The sequence below is a fragment of the Xyrauchen texanus genome, chromosome 25 (genome assembly GCF_025860055.1).
Source record: "Xyrauchen texanus isolate HMW12.3.18 chromosome 25, RBS_HiC_50CHRs, whole genome shotgun sequence".
In the NCBI taxonomy this organism is placed as follows: Eukaryota; Metazoa; Chordata; class Actinopteri; order Cypriniformes; family Catostomidae; genus Xyrauchen; species Xyrauchen texanus.
Window position 1 is genome coordinate 28,080,252 of NC_068300.1, and position 22,162 is coordinate 28,102,413.

Consider the following 22,162-nt stretch of genomic DNA (forward strand, 5'->3'; position numbering starts at 1 on the left):
ATGTAGACCAGAGATTTTATCCCACTAAAATCATGTAGACCAGAGATTTTATTACACTAAAATCATTTTCAATTTTTTTTATTTTTACGCCTTGTGGCTATACTTTTGAAACTTTTTATCATTTATGGACTGGCCCCATTCACTTCCATTGTGAGTGCCTTTACTGTAACTACAAATATTTTTGTGTTGTAATCAACATTATGCTTCAAATGCTGAAGATTGAATTTAATTTGTATTAAACCTGTAACATTACTTTAAGTTTCTTGTAAGAAATCATTTTTCAGCATATTTGCACTAGATCACAATTTCAAAACATCTGGGCATTTATAGTAGAGATGACCCATGGCACATTATTTTATATACACTACTATATTTGCTTTCATTAAATGCAGTATGTAATATTTAACCCACAAAATCTCACCTACCTTTGTTTGCATTCACTTAGTTGCAAGTCATAGACAAACTTGTCTGAAGCAGTAGTGAATGGTTGATGATTGTTGATGGCTACACAAAGTATTATAGGAGGTCAGGCATATTTTCAGTGGCCACAAACTTCATATCCTTTCATAATGATGTGTATTCACTTATACGCACACGTATCTCCTTCAGGTGATTCTGGCTGATTATGTAGAACAAAATGAAGCAAGAACATTGAAATGAAGAAGTGAGTGTGGTTTTTACAGACAAGAAGGCCATGTGAAACAAGAAGCCGTGTTAAATTTCAGTTAAATGAATGTCATGTTTGACTCTTTAACCTTCCGCACATACATTGGCATTTTCATAAAAAAAATTACAAAAGAAACAATACATTAATAGGATCAATAGTATTTCCAAATATATAAAACAAATAAAATGAAACATTTATACAGTGCCAGTGCAGATTACTGATGATTTTAGTAGCTGCAAGCTTGCTCACTGCTCAATACTTCAAATACATCAAATGTACTCAAAGACAGACAATTAGAAGTGTCATTCTTTGGCTCTGGATGTGTCTTGTCTGACCTATATCCCAGTGACTTCTGTGCCACCTCTTTGACATTGTGTGTGCAAGAGTGTCAGTGACTCACCTAGTCACAAGTGCCATACAGTACCTGTCTTACACTGAATCACCCACCACTGATCTAGTTTCTGAACACCCACATTCACAACACTCCTTCCAATCTTGCACTCAGAGGAGAAGCCTCAGTCTGTGTGCAAGTCAGTTACACATTTCTGATTGTTTAGAAAAGGAGAGGAACTTCCTCTACACATAGACTACACAGTACTGCATTCTTTAATCCTATTGAGCCCTTGAATGTAGCAGCCTTGATGTTGTGCCAATACACTGATGCATAAACCGCCCATTAACACATGAAGCTCCTTGATCTCAATTGAAAAACACTGTTTAGTATTCAGTAGTTGACATATTGCTGTTGCATTGATTTTATCAAGCCGTTTCCTAATGAAGTGGGAGTTTTAGTGGAATTAGCAGGCTTGTAAAGATCTCAGGTTTGCAGACAGACAGAAGTAACGCCATTGGTGGGTTGTTGAGTGGTCAATTCATTATGACAGGCAGGTAAGAATGACTTCGCAAAGCAACTCAGTCTGCAAATTGCACAGATTTCACATTATCCTATGACAACTTTGACTCACGTAGTCTGATGATATTGACAGGTGAGGGTCCTGTTTATGTAATCTCTTAGGCCACTTTTTGGCATTACGATGACTGTCCTCAATCCACCCTTCAGTGGATTTCCAATAGCCATGGGAGGTGTTGTTTTCAACACATTAATGGGAGGACATCAAGCCTATAGTTCTGCATGTGTATCAGGCTTTTTAATGAGTATCAACTCTTCAATCCACATACAAATGTTAGGGAGCATGTTTATGGTGTTTTGTGTATGTGTGTACACACTGGTATTCCACGGCCCTGTGGAAGCCAGTTAGAGTCCCATGCTGTGCCCCAGCGCTGCAGTAGAGATAGGGAGTGAGGGTGTGAACTGAGACGCACAGATAGGTCCATGGCAGACAGGCAGACAGGATCCAACCTCTCTGCTGTAACAGATTAGCCTGACTCCAGCTCCACATTCCCCAGCTCGCCTGCATCGTACCAAACCAAACACCAACAACGCCAAAGACCAGTAAAAGACCAACCTTTGATAAAGGAATATTCCAGGTTCAAGACAAGTTAAGCTCAATCGACAGCATTTGTGGCGTAATGTTGATTACCACAAAAAATAGTTTCAACTCGTCCCTCCTTTTCTTTAAAAAAAAAAAGCACAAATCTGTGTTCCAGTGAGGCACTTACAATGGAAGTAAATGGGGCCAATATTTGGATTGGCAGAAATGTGAATAATTTTATAAAAGCAATACATTAATTCTCCTGTTAAATCTCATGTATTATTTGAGCTGTACAGTTGTTTAAATGATCATGTCTACAGTCTTTTTGGGTTTACGTCATTACATCATCATTGCAACAGTTGTCAAATTGGCTATAACTTGACACAGAAAAGGTTAGTAGACGAATTTCATCACACTAAAATCATGTTAACACACATATTGTTTAGGTCTTGTGGCTATAATTTTGAAACAGTGAGTATTTTAACATTTACAAATTGGCCCCCATTCATTTCCATTGTAAGTGTCACACTGGAACCCATATTTTTGCATTGTTTTTAAGAAAAAAATAAATGTATTTGTTAATTAATATTATGCCACGAATGCTGTCGATTGAATTTAAGTTGTATTAAACCCGGAATATTCCTTTAATTGCTTCAAATATAATAATAATAATAAACATTAACCATACAGTCAACTGTCAAATAAGAACATTCAGTTTCATATTTGTTCAATCTAATCACAAGGCGCACATAAACGTCACACAATATCTTTACATTTGTGTCAAGGGAAAACACACTTGCAAAGAGTCTGTGATTTGCCAGAGAATCTTACAGACATACAAACAAAATGTCAAACTGAAATCAGTGTGATCTTATAATCTCAAATACAAACTATGACATTAGTCCAAAACCCTCATAATAACACTGCAAACACTTTATCATACACAAAGCCATAACAGTAACACACTATCATAAACTATGATTAGTAGCTGTGTTAAATTACGATCTGTACTATCCTGCAAAAACCACAGTAAGATAACTACAACTTCATTCTTATCAAGGCCAATATTTTATTTAATCCATGTTATGTTTGATAAATATGAATTGCAGAAACACCAAAACAAAACAAAAAACTTCATTGACGTCAACAAAATTTTATAACAGCATTTAATAATTTATTATAACACTAAAACTTCAAGAAAAAGGAAAGACAAACGAAACATAATGTTGTTTAATATATTACAACTATTTTTCACAAATATTAAAATTATTATTTAAAGTGATGTATTGTTTATATTTCAGTGCATAATAAATATATGAAAATATGTCAAATATACAAAAATAACAATTGTAGCCTACCATATTTGTCCCTAGATATGAATGAAGATGAACAAGAATTAAAGCTATTACATTAATTTGTGATTTAAAGAAAATCACAATCTGACTCTGAGATGGAGAAATACATTCTTCTGTCCAAAGTGGTGAAATTTAGTAATCGAGACCATAGACAGTAAATACCTCAAAGCATTCTTGAGTTATCTCTCATGCGGTTTCCAAAATAGACATCAGAAATGCCGGTTACCTTGAAGGAATGTTCGCCATACACGAAGTATGAAGAACAATCGAATGATTTGATTTCAAATGTCGCACTTCAACGTTCCAGTGTAAATCAACCAGAGCAAGCTGCTGTGGCATTACTTCTATTTCATTATAGTAGCATAAGTTCGTTTTTAAAATCGTCAAGAACACCTGGTGGTTCCCTTACAAAAATGCTAAATCCATGTAAACCATAAATTGTCTGCCAAAACATCAAAATTATTTAATTTATGTTACTTTACTGTGGCAAAAAACGGAATTAAAGAAGAAGAGAGAGTGTGTAAAAGCGTTTTACACAAGATATCCCATATTCATTTTCTGTGATTTCAAAGTTGTAACAATAATAACGTTAGCCATGGTACTTCAACTGACACTACAGTTGCCATGTTACATTTCTGAAAGTGTTATTTACATAACCAGAGTCTGACCGCGGGAAGCGCGCGCTGGCATGGAGCGGCTTGATGGACAGCTAATGAGGCTCGCGCGGAGAGGGCCTCACGAGGCACCTCATTCATTAGCGCGCTACATCATCTCTTGAGAGACAAGCATTAAAACGAGTCTTAACCCCCGGCGTCTGGTAGCCGCTGAAACTCTGAGGTTAAGACGAGTCTCGCACTCAGGATGAACTTATTCAATATCATGAACAGGATATTAATAACGACTGTTCTTCAGAGACGCTTCGCAATTTCTTCTCAGTCTAGTTAATGCGTCCGTATACTTTTATTATTAAGCCTCATTATATATGTAATGATAGTCGTTCTCCATACTGTAAAATCATAATATTTTATAGTCATGGTTTAGGCTACGCGTAAATTGACAATTTGGTGCATAGATTTAAGATACCAATAGCAGTTCGTGTCCCAAATTAAATTAGTGCCTATAGCAGAATTAAATAATTACATGGTTTAACATAAATTAATAATTACCACATTATGTTGGTGCTATTTTACAAAATAAACAAATAAAAATGTCTCATTCAGAAATAAATGTCGTCATCAAAAAATTAAGATTAAACTGTCTCGTGAAAGGTATGAAATGCTAAACCAATTAGTCCAGTAGTCATTTGGCTATTAATAAAAGTAATTAATTAGTCTGTGGTCGATTCATATCTCAAGTTCCCCCTTCTCGTCTCTAATTGTCAACAGTCATCCATTGTTTGACGTCATTCAATACAGCAATTTACTGCCAATTCGACTTAATCTCAAACTCGCTACTAGCAAACGAATGATTAGTTACAAACAGGACAGTTGTGTATTCAATTTAATTGCCTACACATTAGACGTTTTAATCCGTGTTTTTTAAATCAATTTAAAAGTAGCCTATTTATGTGCTTGATTTAGTTCCAGGCAGGGCCATATAGCTAGTGGGGTGAAAGGTCGTTACGATCCTAGGGGGCCCAACAACAAATTCTAAACTGTATGTTTTACTAGGAACGGGGTCCTGAGCAATAGACAGTCATAGGGCCCAGAATATATGGCCCTGGTTCAAGGCATATATTAATGCCAGTTCATATTAATTGCGGACTCATATACGTTTTTCTTCACAACTTCAAATAGCTGCATTTTAAACTTTAATGCACAAATAAAATAGGACTATTGCTCTACATAGCTTTAAAGAAAATAAATATAGGCTAAATAGGCCTTTAAAATGTTAGCAAGCCAATCAGTGACAGGGCTATCTTTCTTTCTTTCTTTTTTTATTTCTTAAGATAACAGTGTTCTATTTGACTAAAACTAAAGAGTTACTTACCAATTGTTATACAAGGCCTCAATAACAGATTTCTTGCCACCAATAACACAAAGACAAGCAGACACCTGAAAGCCTCGACATTGCACGTGGTCGTTTATGCAGAACAGAATTTACAGTTCTTCACTTCATCATTAAGTCCTAACTTTGGTCGTGTGACAGTCTGAGGATGTCTTGTAGAATCCTGCATAGTTCAAATATAATTGGATAAGTGCCATTTGATAAAAAGAGACCAAAAAAGAAAGAGAAGCAAACATTTTATTTTCCATCCTCTGCATTTTGATAACAAAGCAATCTTACCTCAATTATAAGCCTATTAATAAACCAGTTATAGCCTAATATCTAATCATATTTGCTAGCTTTATGTATCCTATACCCGACCATATTTGGTCAACTTTATTTTGCGTTTGTGTTGATGTGTGTGGTGATTTAGTCTTTGGCAAATGAAGGTTGTGATTAAAAGAAAAGTCTGAGAGTAGAGGAGAATTTCTTTAACCCGTGTTTCCTTGAGGTGATCAAACAGTCCCAGACTCGCTCAGTGTAGACATTGTGTTCAATTGTCCTCTCCTCAAGCGTGAGCAACGTCACTTATTAATCTCATTATCAGCGGCCTGTCGAGGCGTCTGATTGGCGACCACCTTTCTGAAACGTAAGAGAATCGGACAGAAAAATGACTTTCAATACAACTCTTTGGAGTTCGTTTTAGAAGCATATCAGAGAGGTGGCACTCATATTCATAGTCTATATTGTGACGTTTTCCTTTTGCAGAGGGGTGTTCCATTAAATGCCATTCCAGCGCATGGAAATTAACTTATAGAGACGCAAAACAGACGCATAGCTGTCTATATTTTGCATAAGCTCATATTGTTTTAATTGTATTAATTGCTTTTGCTATTTTTGCTATTGCTGTCTCTATGTTAGTTCTTGCAATGTATCGGTTTATTTAAAACCTTAATAGCTATTTTTTATCCGAATGTGTTATGGGTGATAACTCAAACAATACCGCTAAGATAACAATATTTCCAACTGAGTATAATGAGTGTGATTATTGCTCGTATCTCTTATCTCATACAGCTTTTAAAAAGAACACATCCAGATTTATCGGGCCATAAACTCAAACTTTACGTTCTCGCACAGACACCGAGAATATTTTACTGCAACATTGAAATGCAAGCCATTTTTGTAAAACATAATGTGCACAGAAGCGTAACACAAAACCTTGCGTTAATTGCTCCAGTTCTGTGAATATATTTGTAAACTATTTTCGAGGAGTTTAAAAAAATTATAATAATAATATATTTTTATACAGCACTGAAACAAGACATGTTTTATTTTTTTATTGCGTATAAACAGAATAAAAAAATTAATCAGTCAAACCAAGTTCCAATGTTTCTTAAAATGTAACTTTCATCGAAAATCCCGAAAAGACCATTTAAGCTAAATCGTTTAAATACAGTAGACTCAGCAAATATAGATCTTACAGGTAGGAGCACACCCCTCCTCCGCAAGACACACACACGATCTCCTTCTCATTCTTCTCCTCCTCCATGGGTCCTTTGGAGTGCGTCACGTGGTTCTGCGCTTACAAATAACTCGCAGTAAAGTAGAGAACAAATCAGAGAACGGTTATATTAGGCATTCTCTGCCGCAACAACTATCTTCAGATACAGACAAGGCACAGTGACAAATCCCAACGCAGAGAGGGCAACTACAACTTTTTGCGTGTAACGTAGACTTGTAGTATATATGTTATAGTCACAGATAGCTTTCGTTGGGATAAAATCAAAGCCGAAAAGAGAGAGAGAGGGGACCCTCCAACGGCGAAATTAAATCAACTCACTTGGAAAAGAGGGTTCCTGACTTTATCACTGACAGACCTTATCTGGTGAGATAATACAATGAGAGCTCTTGGATGAAATTGTATAAGCCCTTTGCTAACAGCTATCACCGTTTTTCTGTGGTCTGCGTTTTCAGTGATAAAATATAGCTAGATGTTAAAGAGATTACAATGCGACTGTCTATTGTGTTTCTTGATTTGATCTCCAGCTATGATTTAATTGTTTCGGTAGAGCGTTTTCCCAGGATATCTGAGACAGCTGCTGATAATTATTTATCTCCAACTTCAAGCAAAGCTATGAAAATCATTAATGTTTTTTTAGTCTAATAACGACAGTCTGAAGCTAGAAAGTTGACAATTAGAACAGTTTGTTCATCTTGACTGCAGCCTATATATATATATATATCAGTTAGATATATATCAGTTTGATTATCCATGGTGGCACATGTATACGTGTTCAAATGATTATCTTATTATTTAGGAATGAATTCAAATATTTGAATATGTTTTTGAAAATAAAGGCTATGTCATGTAATCTTTTTACAACCACTGTATTTAGAACTGTTGGATTTTGATATTTCAAATACTAATTAGTATTTGATTTTGGTTTCTAGTCCATGAATATATTCTGTTACTAAGAAAATAATTTGATTGGTTCGTTTTGCTTTGTCATCAGGAGTGAATTTCCCTTTGAGGCCCCTCCACAAGAAATTATTGGATTGGAGATTTCGGACGTTATCGCGACCTTTACTCCAAGGTGTTCAGAATTTGGGCTTTTCTTTTTGGGGTAATTTTTTTATTTAATATTTCAACATCTAAAAGGATAGTTTGCAATTGGATACATTATGTATTCGAGCCTGGCTTTATCTTCCAACCCGTCCCCCTACGCACACGATTCCGGGAACTACATCCATCCATCTGCCAGCTCACCTGTTTATGTTCCCACAACCCGTGTACCTGCCATGCTCCAACCCTTGCCCTACCTACAAACATGTGAGTCAACCCATCAGACACATGGACTCGGCAGTCACCACGCTTGGTCACAGACCGGCACGGAGAACTCCACTTTCAACCCAGGCAGCCCTCATCCTCCTCCCGGGTTCTCTTATTCACACAGCCCGCCGGTAAGCAGCAGCACCGGCAGGGATGCTGCACACCAGAATCAGCTGGTGCTGAGTAATGGCGGGCGGGCAGATCAGTATGGAAGTGCCCTGGTGCGCGCCGTCGGTGGATCCTATTCTAGCCCCTACACGGCTTACATGAGTCCGGAGATGGCAACGTCATGGACACCAGGGCCCTTCGATGGCGGCATGATCAGTCTTCAGGGACGACAGGGAACTCTACCTGGAAGGAGGTCCAGTTTTGGTAAGCACGTGCTACCTAAGACATATGCCTAAAAAAGTTACTACAAAATGAATGATCACAATAATTTCCCTCATGTGGGACATGTACGTTAAAATAGCTCTGCAAACCCCGGAAAAGCTCAGACAGTTATATCAGCAACACTTAAAAATGTGAAAACCATTTTACTGAATTGTTAATATTCTGTATCCTACCAATGGGTTTGAATATCCTTATATGCACATATGTCTTAGGCCTATGTAAATATACTGTATTACATCTGAGTCGTTAGTTTGGCATTAGTTTAAAATCCATCTTTCAAGCAAAAGGCAAAAATGGTTGGAATGGAGGGGGTTTCGTTTGATGCTGTGATCTCACAATTTATAGCAGGGGTTTATTCGAATGTTATTTATTGGTGACTTGGTGTGTTTATGTAAGACCCCGTTGTTAAAAGGCTCTAGAATACCAATTATTTTAATAATTTAATTCCCATCTATTGTCTGTGCACATGTGGATTGATTAAATGGTCTCATGTAGGCCTACACCTCCGACACCTTGAGCAAACTTTTTTAAACAGACCATTATGGCCTGATACACATTTAGCGCCAGAACCCTTTGAAGCAGTACTTAAGATGGACACGCTTTTCTTTGATAGTCAGCGGACAGGTCTTCTCCTCCAATAAAATATGTCCCATTTCTACAACTGTAGACATATTCAGTCTTACATAAGGTTCGGGCGCTTTGATAGGCCCATTGAGTATTTACATGTTTTGATGTTCCGTTCAAACCTCTCTTATAAACTCGACAAGACGACATTTCAGACATTTTATTTAAAACAACACATTTATAATAATAATAATGATGCGCATGTCTTTATTTGAAATAAATTGCTTGAGGGCGTCACATGTCAGTATATTGATTGATCGGTGGCCCCTGGATCTTTAATACTGATAAGAGCCCCATTGCCATTCTGCGCGCCTGAAGCCTTCTTACCTCATGCGCCATAATCGGCACCCGGGTGACCCTGAATATGGTCGCATTAATTCATTTTTTATTCCGTGTGGAGTTGTGTCACATTCCGCATTGATGATGCTCAAAAAACCTAAGGCTGCATGCCTAAGAATAAAAACAAGAATATCATAGGCTACGTTTAGGCCTATAGTCTATAGTCCTAAATCGGAGATTTACACTTATTTTAACAGGTTATCAGTTAAGGTTGCTCATATTAGGTGTTTTAGAGAGAGACATGTTTGGGAAAATATGACAAATACTACTCAAAAACATCAAATCACGCCGAAAACAACACTTGCGCTTTTATTATTTGGAGGATTTTTTTATGATTTCAACGAGCACTGACCTCTGAAATGAATAAAATACAAACTGTGTGTAATATATTTGTCTCCTTTCAGACATGCTTGAGGAGTTCCCGTGTGAAGGGCGTGAGTGTGTCAACTGCGGCTCTATCTCGACCCCACTGTGGAGGAGAGACGGTACCGGACATTACCTGTGCAACGCGTGCGGCCTCTACCACAAGATGAACGGAATCAATCGACCTCTTATCAAACCACAGAAGCGCTTGGTAACTGGCTATTTCTTAAGTTTCTTTCAGATTTTTTTAAATGTGTGTTTTATGTTTTTGAGTGTTATGCAGGCCTTATTTTGTCTTCAAATGTCTAATTCGCAAATAACAGGTAATACAAAGTGAATGGTTGCTATGTGAAATAGACAAAAAGGCTTTTATTTAATTACATTTTAATTTAGTTGTTATTTACATGCTGGGAATTTTTTATTTATTTTTTTCGTCCTCAGTTTTTACAATACAATCAGCCTATATCTATATACTGTATATCTATTTCTCTCTTGCTTTATATATATATATATATATATATATATATATATATATATATATATATATATATATATATATAGTGCACAATGGGGTTAAAGGCACACTTTAAGAAAAATCAGCATTTTTGTTCTGGTCACAAACTGTATCTAAATAATACAAACATTTACAGATATTGATGGTGAAACATAATTTGTGTGAACAGAGATAATGTAAGGTTGTTTTGATTACAATTATTATTATTATTATTTTAGAAAAGGTGAGGAGGGGGCCTTTAAGCCCACACTTGATGTAAAAGGCTCCCACATATGGGTTAAAAGGCCCCCAGGGGGTTAAAGTGATATTGTGTATGTATTGACAATAGTTATAGGGCAAAATGTGTCAACTTATGCAACTAGTTCAAATGAAGATAGTGCTTATTCAAAATAACCACATCAGAAAAGGGTTACCCATGTTCCTTTAATTTCAATCTCATTTGGCATTACATAACATCTCAAGTATTCTATAAACAAATTAATCCCCATTGTGATTGGATCAGGAACGTTTTAACTCTAATACAATCCTTTCACTTACTGGGTAGTTGTTGAAAAACCATTGATTTAATCACCAAAACTAATAATTGTTTTTTTAAATAAATTTGATAATTTCAGGGATTCTCATTATCTGCATAAATTTGAATAATTAGAAAAAATATTTTAATATAATTTATATATATATATATATATATATAAATTATATTAAAATAATATATATATATATATATATATATATATATATATATATATATATATATATATATATATATATATATAAAATCTAATCAAATTACCTCAAAATTAACCTTTAGACATTGCACACGATGATCTCAAGGATCAGGAAAGTGGTAATTTGTGTTGCTGTTTTAGGAGAAAATGAAATCAAAAGTGAGGTGCGGAGGTTAGCCCCATCTATTGAGATTATTGAGTAGGCCTATATTCATGTTCAAATGATAAGAGAGAGGGTTGATCTCATGGTTAGTACTGGGCAAAGTCACTGACAGGGAGAAACTGAGTAAAGCCTTCACTGCTGTCTTGTTTTTCATAAGTTAGTTCTCACCCTCTCTCAGACACTCTTTTTTCAGTCTATCTCTCTCTCTCACTCTCTCTCTCTCTCACTCTCTCTCTCTCACTCTCTCACTCTCTCTCTCTCTCTCTCTCTTACACACATTCAAGCTCTCTTACTCTTCTCTACCTCTCTGTTTTCATTCTGCATGCTTTTGCGACCTTGTCCTTGGGTCTGTCTGTTTTTAGCCCAAGCAGCACAAAACTCACACCAAACATTGTGGTGCATTTGAGCTGAGAAGTTTCATTTTACTTTGGGAGATTATTTATGATCCTTAACCATTCCCTTAGCAGTTTAAAAAAAAACATCTTTGAATTAAGAGAAAGATGTTTTACACAGTCGTACTCCTCACAGAAAACAGATGCATTGTCTATATCCTCTGGTTTATAATAAGCATATTTGCTCACATTTAAAATAAATGGTGTATAGCACAATATTGCAAATTACCCTGCTATATGTAGGATCTATAACATGCTTAAAAAGAAGTTTAGAAATACTGTACCACTCTTTACCATTGCATGTTTTAAACAGTAAAATATATTTTTTATATAAGGACACATTCTTTATTAATACAGTATATCATATATCACAGTATATATATAATATCAAGGCAGTGTTATAGTCTTATGTAAAAGCGCCTTCCTATCCTTTGAGGAATGAGCTACATTGCATTTCATCTTTTCAGACGTTTGTTTAACAAGGCACAAGCTCTGCCTTTCTTTGCAGTTGGTTTAAATATTAAAATAACTCTTTCTCACATTCTTTCTCTCATAACAATCAGTTCGATTCCATTTATATCAATACAGTCAACAGTTTTGTCATTTAGATGAATGATTTTGACAACCTTAAGAGTGCCAAATTAATGAACCCTCATTATTCTTTTTCTGTTTGCCTCTGTAGCAAAGCACGTCTCGACGAGCAGGTCTATGTTGCACAAACTGTCATACCAGTACGACCACGCTGTGGAGGAGAAACGCAGAGGGAGAGCCTGTCTGCAATGCCTGCGGACTGTACATGAAGTTGCACGGGGTGAGTGCGTGATACAATCTGCAGCTTGAGTATTACTAACCAGAGCTCATTTTGGGAGGCTTGCGTGAACTTACATGCGCATGGAGGTGTGGGTGTGCTTGTAAATGCACGTTAGTGTGCATGTGCCAGTGTGTATAAATGTGTTAGTCCGTGTGATGAAGAGGTCATAGGTGTGTGTTATCATAAGGGCATGAGAAGGAAGACAGGAAGGGGAGTCACTTAAATAAGCTTCATTCTGTAAACTAATTTCTTTTACATTCTCACCATTGACCAAACAAACACAGAAATTGTCTGATTTAAACAACAAGATCTATACATATTTGTTTGAATTTGAAAGCATTTACTGCATTGTGTGAATAATCAGTCAAGTTTAAATTATTACCTCAAATCAAGCACCTAACTCAGAAGAAGACTGTCTCAAGTATGGCTTTGCTGTTTTCTTTATATTAGGTACCAAGACCATTAGCAATGAAGAAAGAAAGCATTCAGACCAGGAAACGCAAACCAAAGATGCCCAAAACAAAAACATCCTCAGGTAAGAGTGGAAAAGGGACAATTTTAAGTTAATGTTTGGTAGAAAGCGGAGATGAGTTATTTGGATGAAAGTGTGGGAGTGGATGAGTCAGAGAATGTGTGGAGAGAAATATGGGGTGAGCAAGAAAGTGGAGGAAAGGGTGAGGGACTAAAAAGGAGAGAGAACGCAGTAAAATATTTTTTTCTCCTTTCAACGGATGTGCGGTGCATTTGTTGCACCAACACAAACATGAACATATCCATTAATTGTCATTTGCAGTAAGAAGCATTTCCAGTTTGCTGTTCCTTTATTCTGACTGTCATCATTTGTCAACTAATATTTTCTTTGTTTTCAGGGTCAACGGTGTCTGGCACTACATCTCCCCCTTCATTACCCATGTCAGAAAACGCCTCTACAATAAAGAGTGAACCAAACATTGCAGCTTCTCCATATGCTGGCCAAACTGTTGTCTCAGTCACACAGGTAGCGTCTAATAAATCGAATAAGTGATTGGTGGATAATGATCACATCAATCAATATGAGATGCCCTAGCATTCAAAGTCGATATAAAAGGCATAATGTCTTGTATTGTGCAATTAGAACATATTTCATGAGTGAGATCTTTCTCACAGTGTTGTCCAACTGATTTTTTTTTTTCTTTTCTTGAAAATAAATGGAGCTGTTTCTGAAACTAAAGTTTTGTCAGATGGTTTAAGTCTGGCCTTGGACTTTAACCTGACAATGGATGAAATGTGTTATTGTGGCTACACAGATCCATTGGGATCTGTGAAGCCACAATTTTCTTTGTAGATGTTACTCTTAAACTAAATGATTAAATATGTAGTAGCTGAATGATAGGACGTCAATGAATCTTCCACCTACCGCAAAGTTTGATTTGGTAACTGACTGTGTGGTAACGAATGCCCCTGTTTCTGTTTTATAAGGCACCAATACAGTTGGACAGTGCCAGCTCAGGACATGTAGACATCAAATATGAGGACTACACATACACACCAACATCAATTGCTCCACAGATCTCCTGGTGTGCGCTGTCTCAAGCGTGATCTGAGACCCTCCCCAAAAGGACTTTTGACTACCTAGACTACCTATTTGAAGTCACTTTTACACACATATGGACCTTGGGAATGTAATATTTGACTACAAGTTGGGCTACTTTGCCTTGTTGATTTATCACAGCATATCTCTCTGTGATGTCATGGCTAATTCATGATATTCTGCCAAAATGCAGCGGGCGACATTCAACGACTCATCAAGCAGTTCTTGAGTTACTCAAGCAACGATTGGAAGGACAAAAAAACCATGCTTTTATGGCTTCTGAACATGTTTCATTGCTTAGATGTTAATGATTAACTTTTAAGATACATTATTTATGTTAAGATAAGAATGGTATAGGCACACAGGTCTCTCCCATCATTCTCCTTATCATTTAGGGAATGTGTCATTATGGTCATTATGACTTTACATCGCATACATTCCCTGGATGAGATTTTAAAAGTTTCCTTGTTGTCTTTGCTGATTCCAAACTCTGTTAATGCTGTATTGTATTCCTCCGATGATCTGAAGTGCAATGTCCCTCACTTTTTAGCACATTTTGAAAAGGGACACATTTATTTTAATTGTTTAGAATTTTGTGCTTTGTTTTGTCAGAATATGTTAACCTAAATTTATTTGCTGAATTTTGTTGATATTGGAATTATATAATTGTTTTATTGCATATAAAATTGCAAAAAATCTGCTTTGTGTATGCTTTGTAATTCTCCCTGATATTTGTCTAGATTATGAAAATCGTATTCTCTTAAAATCAAATTTTAAAATGGTTTATTGGGCTCAAAACAGTAATTAATGCTTAAGTAACACAGCAATAAAGTAATCACACAACAATATCTTTGTAGAAAACTTCTACCATGTCGTATTTGGACATCATAATGATGGACTGTGGGGGATTTCCATGGATCTTTATATTCTGAGAGATATTTTCAGTGTCCACAAACAGCTCTGACTTCCATATTATCTTGACTCGATGATCTCTTTAATATTCTTAAGTTTGTATGGTTGTACTTTATTCCCATCTTAAAATATAGTTTTGAGCAAAAGCCCCAAATCTATCAGCATGACTTGTTTGTTTTTCAAAGGTTTTGCGTTGTAGTTTGTCAAATTTTACAATGTCTTGACTTTACAATGCCCAGATCTTTGTAGGCCACATTAATTTTCTATGAATCCTTTGATGTTTATGACTTTATATAGTACTTTTGTGTAACCTGTATACTCATCTGTGTTGTTGAGTGTTTGTGTGAATGACTCTCCGTACCTGAGCGTACCTTTCTCTGCAGAGTGTTGGCGATCAAAGGTTACCTTCCAGCTTGGCTTTATGGTGCTAAGATTTTGGGTTAGGCTAGTACATGTTGGATCTAGGCGGGCGCGTCAGCATGCAGCCCACAGACAGAGTCACATTTACAGCCCCATGGCGACAGAGAGGCACCACCATCCACCTTTATTGCTATTGGCTAAATTAGCCTGTGTTATCTGTTGGTGTCGTAGTTTTTGTTGCCCTGGTGATGAGGTGCTGGGTCAAGAAACTGTTGCATCAGGTTCATAACCTCAGCCTCATGGGAAATACCTTACAAGCAATATTCCATTCACTGTTATATTCCAATACTGCAGTCAATATAAAAAAGCACTTCTGTAATGAGAGATATTCACTGAGTCCACTGTGCTTGAGATCTGAAGTGATTGGTTGTGGTTGGAGCTTGTCGTTAAAATGTAATTTCTCTGTATTTAATGCCATTTATCATTGATTTTCTGAAAGTCAAAAACTGCTCTGGATCGTCAGAGGAATGCAGCTATAGCATGTATTATAAAAGACTGAAAAAATCACGTAGAAACATTTTGATACCCACCCGGTTTTCATCCAGCAACCTTCACCAGCTTTAGTATTGAGCAGTATTCAGGTCATGTACACACCTCACGTGGACTTGTTGCTGTAAATGCAGGCTCTATTGTGCATTATTATTACAGTAAAATGTGTGAGAAACTAGTATATTTGTGGCCTGGTACAGAATGGAGGATTGTTATCTAAAAAAATATATATATATAAATATATTGCTATATTTTTTTTTCATGTAAAGCAAAAATAATTTACCACACCTCTACAAAACACAGTAGGAATAATATGCATGTTAATATAATGTATATATAGAGACAGAGAGAGAGATTAAAAAAAAATTCCATAATTTTTACGATAAAATTATGTAAAATTTGTAATTTGCAAAACAAGACGATATATATAATTTAACGGAAAACATTTTTTATATGTAAAAAATATACGTTTACCATATTGTTTATTGCATTATTTTTCTGTCAAATATGGTACCAGGATGGTGGTTTGCGTTTTTGTGAGTTACACTGTGCACTGTCTATACATGTATATTAATTATTGCTCCTGGATCAGCCATTCTTCAATTTTAAGTCATCATGGGGGCGTTTGTAAATACTACGGTAATTAACATAACATTTTAAAGTGAAAAGCAGACTTTTAGTTCCAGAAAATTTTAATATTCAGTTTACTTAATTTAATAATATAATCGGTAGAACCATGAACTATACAGGCATTAAAATTACATCTTGTAAGCCTGAAACATGGTCATCGTATTTCTTATGGTACATTTCTGGCATCCACAGCTGCCTGTACAGAATATCCATATTTATTTATATATATATATACACACACTCACCTAAAGGATTATTAGGAACACCATACTAATACTGTGTTTGACCCCCTTTCGCCTTCAGAACTGCCTTAATTCTACGTGGCATTGATTCAACAAGGTGCTGAAAGCATTCTTTAGAAATGTTGGCCCATATTGATAGGATAGCATCTTGCAGTTGATGGAGATTTGTGGGATGCACATCCAGGGCACGAAGCTCCCGTTCCACCACATCCCAAAGATGCTCTATTGGGTTGAGATCTGGTGACTGTGGGGGCCATTTTTGTACAGTGAACTCATTGTCATGTTCAAGAAACCAATTTGAAATGATTCGAGCTTTGTGACATGGTGCATTATCCTGCTGGATGTAGCCATCAGAGGATGGGTACATGGTGGCCATAAAGGGATGGACATGGTCAGAAACAATGCTCAGGTAGGCCGTGGCATTTAAACGATGCCCAATTGGCACTAAGGGGCCTAAAGTGTGCCAAGAAAACATCCCCCACACCATTACACCACCACCACCAGCCTGCACAGTGGTAACAAGGCATGATGGATCCATGTTCTCATTCTGTTTATGCCAAATTCTGACTCTACCATCTGAATGTCTCAACAGAAATCGAGACTCATCAGTCCAGGCAACATTTTTCCAGTCTTCAACTGTCCAATTTTGGTGAGCTCTTGCAAATTGTAGCCTCTTTTTCCTATTTGTAGTGGAGATGAGTGGTACCCGGTGGGGTCTTCTGCTGTTGTAGCCCATCCGCCTCAAGGTTGTGCGTGTTGTGGCTTCACAAATGCTTTGCTGCATACCTCGGTTGTAAGGAGTGGTTATTTCAGGCAAAGTTGCTCTTCTATCAGCTTGAATTAGTCGGCCCATTCTCCTCTGACCTCTAGCATCAACAAGGCATTTTCGCCCACAGGACTGCCGCATACTGGATGTTTTTCCCTTTTCACACCATTATTTGTAAACCCTAGAAATGGTTGTGTGTGAAAATCCCAGTAACTGAGCAGATTGTGAAATACTCAGACCGGCCGGTCTGGCACCAACAACCATGCCACGCTCAAAATTGCTTAAATCACCTTTCTTTCCCATTCTGACATTCAGTTTGGAGTTCAGGAGATTGTCTTGACCAGGACCACACCCCTAAATACATTGAAGCAACTGCCATGTGATTGGTTGATTAGATAATTGCATTAATGAGAAATTGAACAGGTGTTCCTAATAAAAGAGTGTATATGTGTGTGTGTGTGTGTGTGTGTGTGTGTATATATATATGTTGTTTCACCTGGTTTCCTCATAGTATGAACATTTCACATACTTCTGCCAGTGATATGGATATATCAGTAAGGATTCTGTTTCTGTTCTTCCTTCATTTCCATCATTCATTAAGATGTACATCTCATTTTCCCCCTCATCCCTTATTTTCTCTCTTTTTCTGTTGAACCTATAGGCAGAGACAGATTTTTCCCTGTGTTATCCTGCTTCATTCATTTTCTCAGTACTCTATCCTGAGGTGAAAACAGGATATTGTAGAGCAGTTGTGACCATGAGGGAAGTTATGGAAGGAGGGATAATTTATCTTTCTGGCTGACAGTGTGAGTTTGAGAGTGTACATGAGTATTACCCTGTTGTGTGTGGTTATACAAATTGTGTATGTGACTGTGTGCCTGTAACCTTGGACATTCTGTGGAAATGAACAAAATCCTACCTTGGGAATCCTAGGATGACTCCATGAATTTGTGGTGATGAAAGGTGTGTTCAAAACATGGAAGATATCCTCAGAAATACTTTATCAATAACTCTTTATACCACACAGACCCAGATCTACCGGCATGAGAATCCATGTGCACACTCACATCCATTATTATGCAAGATAAAATTAATTGGTTACAATGTCACCAATCATAAATCTCAAAGGTATATGGGGTCAATAATATTTTCAAAATTACAACCACTCTGTGAATAATTTCAAATGACTGTATTCAGTGATAACAACATTTAGAACTAGACATTTTTCAAAGAAAATTAAATCATAGGATGCAACTCCTTGAACAACTACCGCAATTTTTTTACCTGTACGTTTGTGTTTGTTTAGTTTTCAGGGCTGGTCGTGATGGGTATTTCTCAGAAGGAGCAGTCTGAAAATGGAGGGTTGCCAGTGCTAGAAAGTATGACATGCAGTTTGTTCTTATATAACCACATTATTAATTCTAGGCAAGACAGCAAGTGTGGTGGAGACTGATAAACTGTGGCTGGAAAAAAGGAGGAGAAAATCAACAATAATGCAGCAACAATATTGAGCTTTACTCTAACGGAGTCCATTGATCTTGTGTCAATGGACTCATTTAGATTCCTTAGACTTTCTTTCCTTTCCTAAACTAGGTGAACAAGAAGAATCAAGCGACAGCATTCTCACCTCCCACCTCCACACCAAGACTGGTGGCTTTCAGAACACACTATCAGCTAAATGACCTCAGAGGTGCCCTGTGTACTTTAAGCAATAGCATATCTGTCCAAGTCTTAAAGAGGCAGAGACTTAGTAATGCATAAATGCACAGCCTCTGTATAATCAAGATATCATGCTAGAATTAAAAGCCCCTGATACAGGAGAGCCAGTTCGTTACAAATATGATTACATCAAGGTTTTTTTTAATAAGGTAGAATGAATGTGCATTTGTATTTAATACCATTTATATGTTAGTAATGAATTATGTACAGTATAGGCCTAAGTGTAGACATTTCTTTGCTTTACCTGAAAGAAGTTTCATTCTTTCTTTATTTATTTATTTCTTCACACTCTCTCATTCTTTACAGTGCTTCGCTGGCTGACTGCCTTGTTTGGCCCCCTGCAACTAAACAAAACACAGTTACATTCCCTAGCACTAGCACTAGTGTGTTTTTGTTAGCAGCTCTTGGGGGTTCCCTCCAGGACTCCTATTATATTGTAATTGGTACTCAATTTAAAGTACTTTATTAGCATTAATGTGTTTACATACAATATTGCTAAAGCATTAATACACAAAACAGATAATGACAAGACAAAAAAAATATAATAATAGAATTAAAATAAGGTGCCAGGTAATGGATAAAATAAAAACTATAATAACAATATACACTATACAATATAAAATAAAATATGCATTTAACAGGACATTATGAACATAAGAAAATAAAAGTACTGTGACTGAAGTACATTAAGGCAGTAATTGGTTTCTGAGGGTATGCACTTTAAAAATGAATTTTGTTGCATCTGATGCATGATGGTCCTCCCCCAGTAACACCAGCATCTGATCTGTTTCTGCCAACTGGAAAACTGTGGCATGAGGTTTGAGAGTTTGTCAAAGTTTGTCTCACCTCTGTAAATTTCTCACAGTGAAGGAGAAAGTGTGTCTCTGTCTCGACCTCACCCGTGTCACAGTGAGCACAGACTCGTTCTTCCTTTGGAAGCCATGTTTGTCTGTGTCAGCCTTTTTGTATGGCCAGACTGTGATCACTGAGTCTATATTTGGTGAGGATCTGTCTCTGTTTTGGATCTCCTACAGTGTGCAGATATTCTACCAGATTATATGTTCTGTTTAGGGCCCGATAACATTACAGTTTGCTTTGGTTTTTACTTTCATTTTCCAAATATGGATTTTTGCTTTCTTACATGACTTGGTTTATTCTGATTTGGTTTTGTTCAGCAGTGCTGGTCTGAAACTGGTGTTTGTTAGTTTTTAGTGGGTTTGTGAGTTTCAGAGCCAGCTAACTGGTATTAGGCTTTAATTATTTGGGGTTTAATGGCTTCATGTTGCAGTGTGTTAGGGGAACTTGAATTTAGATGTGTCAAAAATTTGAGGGATCATTTTTCAATATGTATAATAAGGGGGTATCTGCCTAGTTCGGCCCGGCATGCATTAGTAGGTGTTCTTCTCTGAACTTTTAGAATGTTTCTACAGAATTCTGCATGCAGGGATTCTATGGGGTGTTTGTCCAATCTCGAGTAACCTGCCATACAGAGTGGATCCCAAACCTCACATCCGTACAGAGCAGACCCAGGAAGTCATAGTGTAGGGTGTGTTTTATTGCAGTGTTTCCCAGAGTGAATGTGTATCTGGTTATCTGTAATCTGCCGTTTTTCTGGAAGATCATAATTTTAGTTTTTTCAAATTTATTGTCAAGGCCCAGTTCGGACAGTAGTTCTCCAGCAAGTCCGGGCCATCAGAAATGTAACTTCAGAATTATTTAAAGTAAGACTGTTGCAGATTGTTCCAGTAGCACTGCTAACTCATTAATGCAAATGCTGAACAGAGTTGGACTCAAATTGTCTCACTCCTCGCCCTTAAATGAAGAATTCTGTTCTTTTATTGCCAATTTAACGCTGCACCTGTTGTCCGAATACATAGAAAATACACCATCATGCCAAATGGAATCAAATGCTTTTTAAAATCAACAAAACATGCATACATTTTGCCTTTGCTTTTTTGATGAACGTGCTGGTTGACTATCATGTGTAGAATGTGGTCGGTGGTGCGGTGGTTTGGTAGGAATCCAATCTTACTCAAGACATTGTGCTTGGAAAGGAAGGTCTGTATCCAGGCATTCAGGATACAACAGAAAGTCTTCCCCAGATTACTGTTCACACAAATACCTCGGAAGTTATTGGGGTCGAATTTGTCTCCACTCTTATATAATGTGTGAATTAAGCCCATACTCCAGGTATAAGGAAGTAGCAAGTTTGCAGAAAGTTCAAATGATTGTATCCTTCGTGAGGTGTTGTTCTTATTGGTTGGGTGTCTTTTTTACAGCATGGTCATTTTATGCTATAACAAATAATACTTAAACATTTTAATTGTTTTTTATTAGATTTTTATTAAACATTTTGTTATGAGCACTTGTCAGGTTTTTACTAGGAGGGTGACAGATTTTTTTATTGACTGTGTTCCATTCATCTTTTTTTTTTACAAATCTTCCTTTCTTGATCTTAAATAGATTTTTCTTAAATCGTCTGTTTAATGGGAGATCTGTCCAGTCCCTTTGGATCTGTCCTAAATGACTGTGCTTAAAAAAGAGTGGAAAAACAACAGAGCGACCCCGTCTATCCAAAGGTCAAGGTGTGCACAGGCCAAAGGTCATGTTGCAACCAAAGCCCCATAAAACAAAATGCATCTATGCCCATAATTATCATCACAGCAAAATGGCACATGCACACACACTCAAAGATGGGTGCATGCACAAAAATCCAGAAGACGTGCAGGCACACAGGCTCACAATGTATACAGCAGCTGCACATGCACAAAATATGCACACATATACACTACATTTGTAAGACAGGTGTTGGTGTTTGC

The 22,162-nt window shown here is 36.9% G+C and overlaps 1 protein-coding gene across 2 annotated transcripts; it reads left to right on the forward strand.

The window, feature by feature from the left end:
• The first annotated feature begins 7,036 nt into the window (after positions 1 to 7,036).
• On the forward strand, positions 7,037 to 14,863 carry LOC127619078 (transcription factor GATA-5-like). Of its 2 annotated transcripts, XM_052091817.1 has the most exons (8): positions 7,037 to 7,326; positions 7,955 to 8,065; positions 8,204 to 8,643; positions 10,029 to 10,198; positions 12,467 to 12,595; positions 13,046 to 13,130; positions 13,465 to 13,592; positions 14,054 to 14,863. In XM_052091817.1, exons 3-8 carry the CDS (start codon positions 8,241 to 8,243, stop codon positions 14,171 to 14,173), a joined length of 1,035 nt encoding a protein of 344 aa, XP_051947777.1. In that variant the 5' UTR covers positions 7,037 to 7,326; positions 7,955 to 8,065; positions 8,204 to 8,240; the 3' UTR covers positions 14,174 to 14,863. The 2 variants fall into 2 exon arrangements, with proteins under 2 accessions (XP_051947777.1, XP_051947776.1); XM_052091816.1 differs by having other exon boundaries at positions 7,955 to 8,643.
• Positions 14,864 to 22,162: the final 7,299 nt, after the last annotated feature.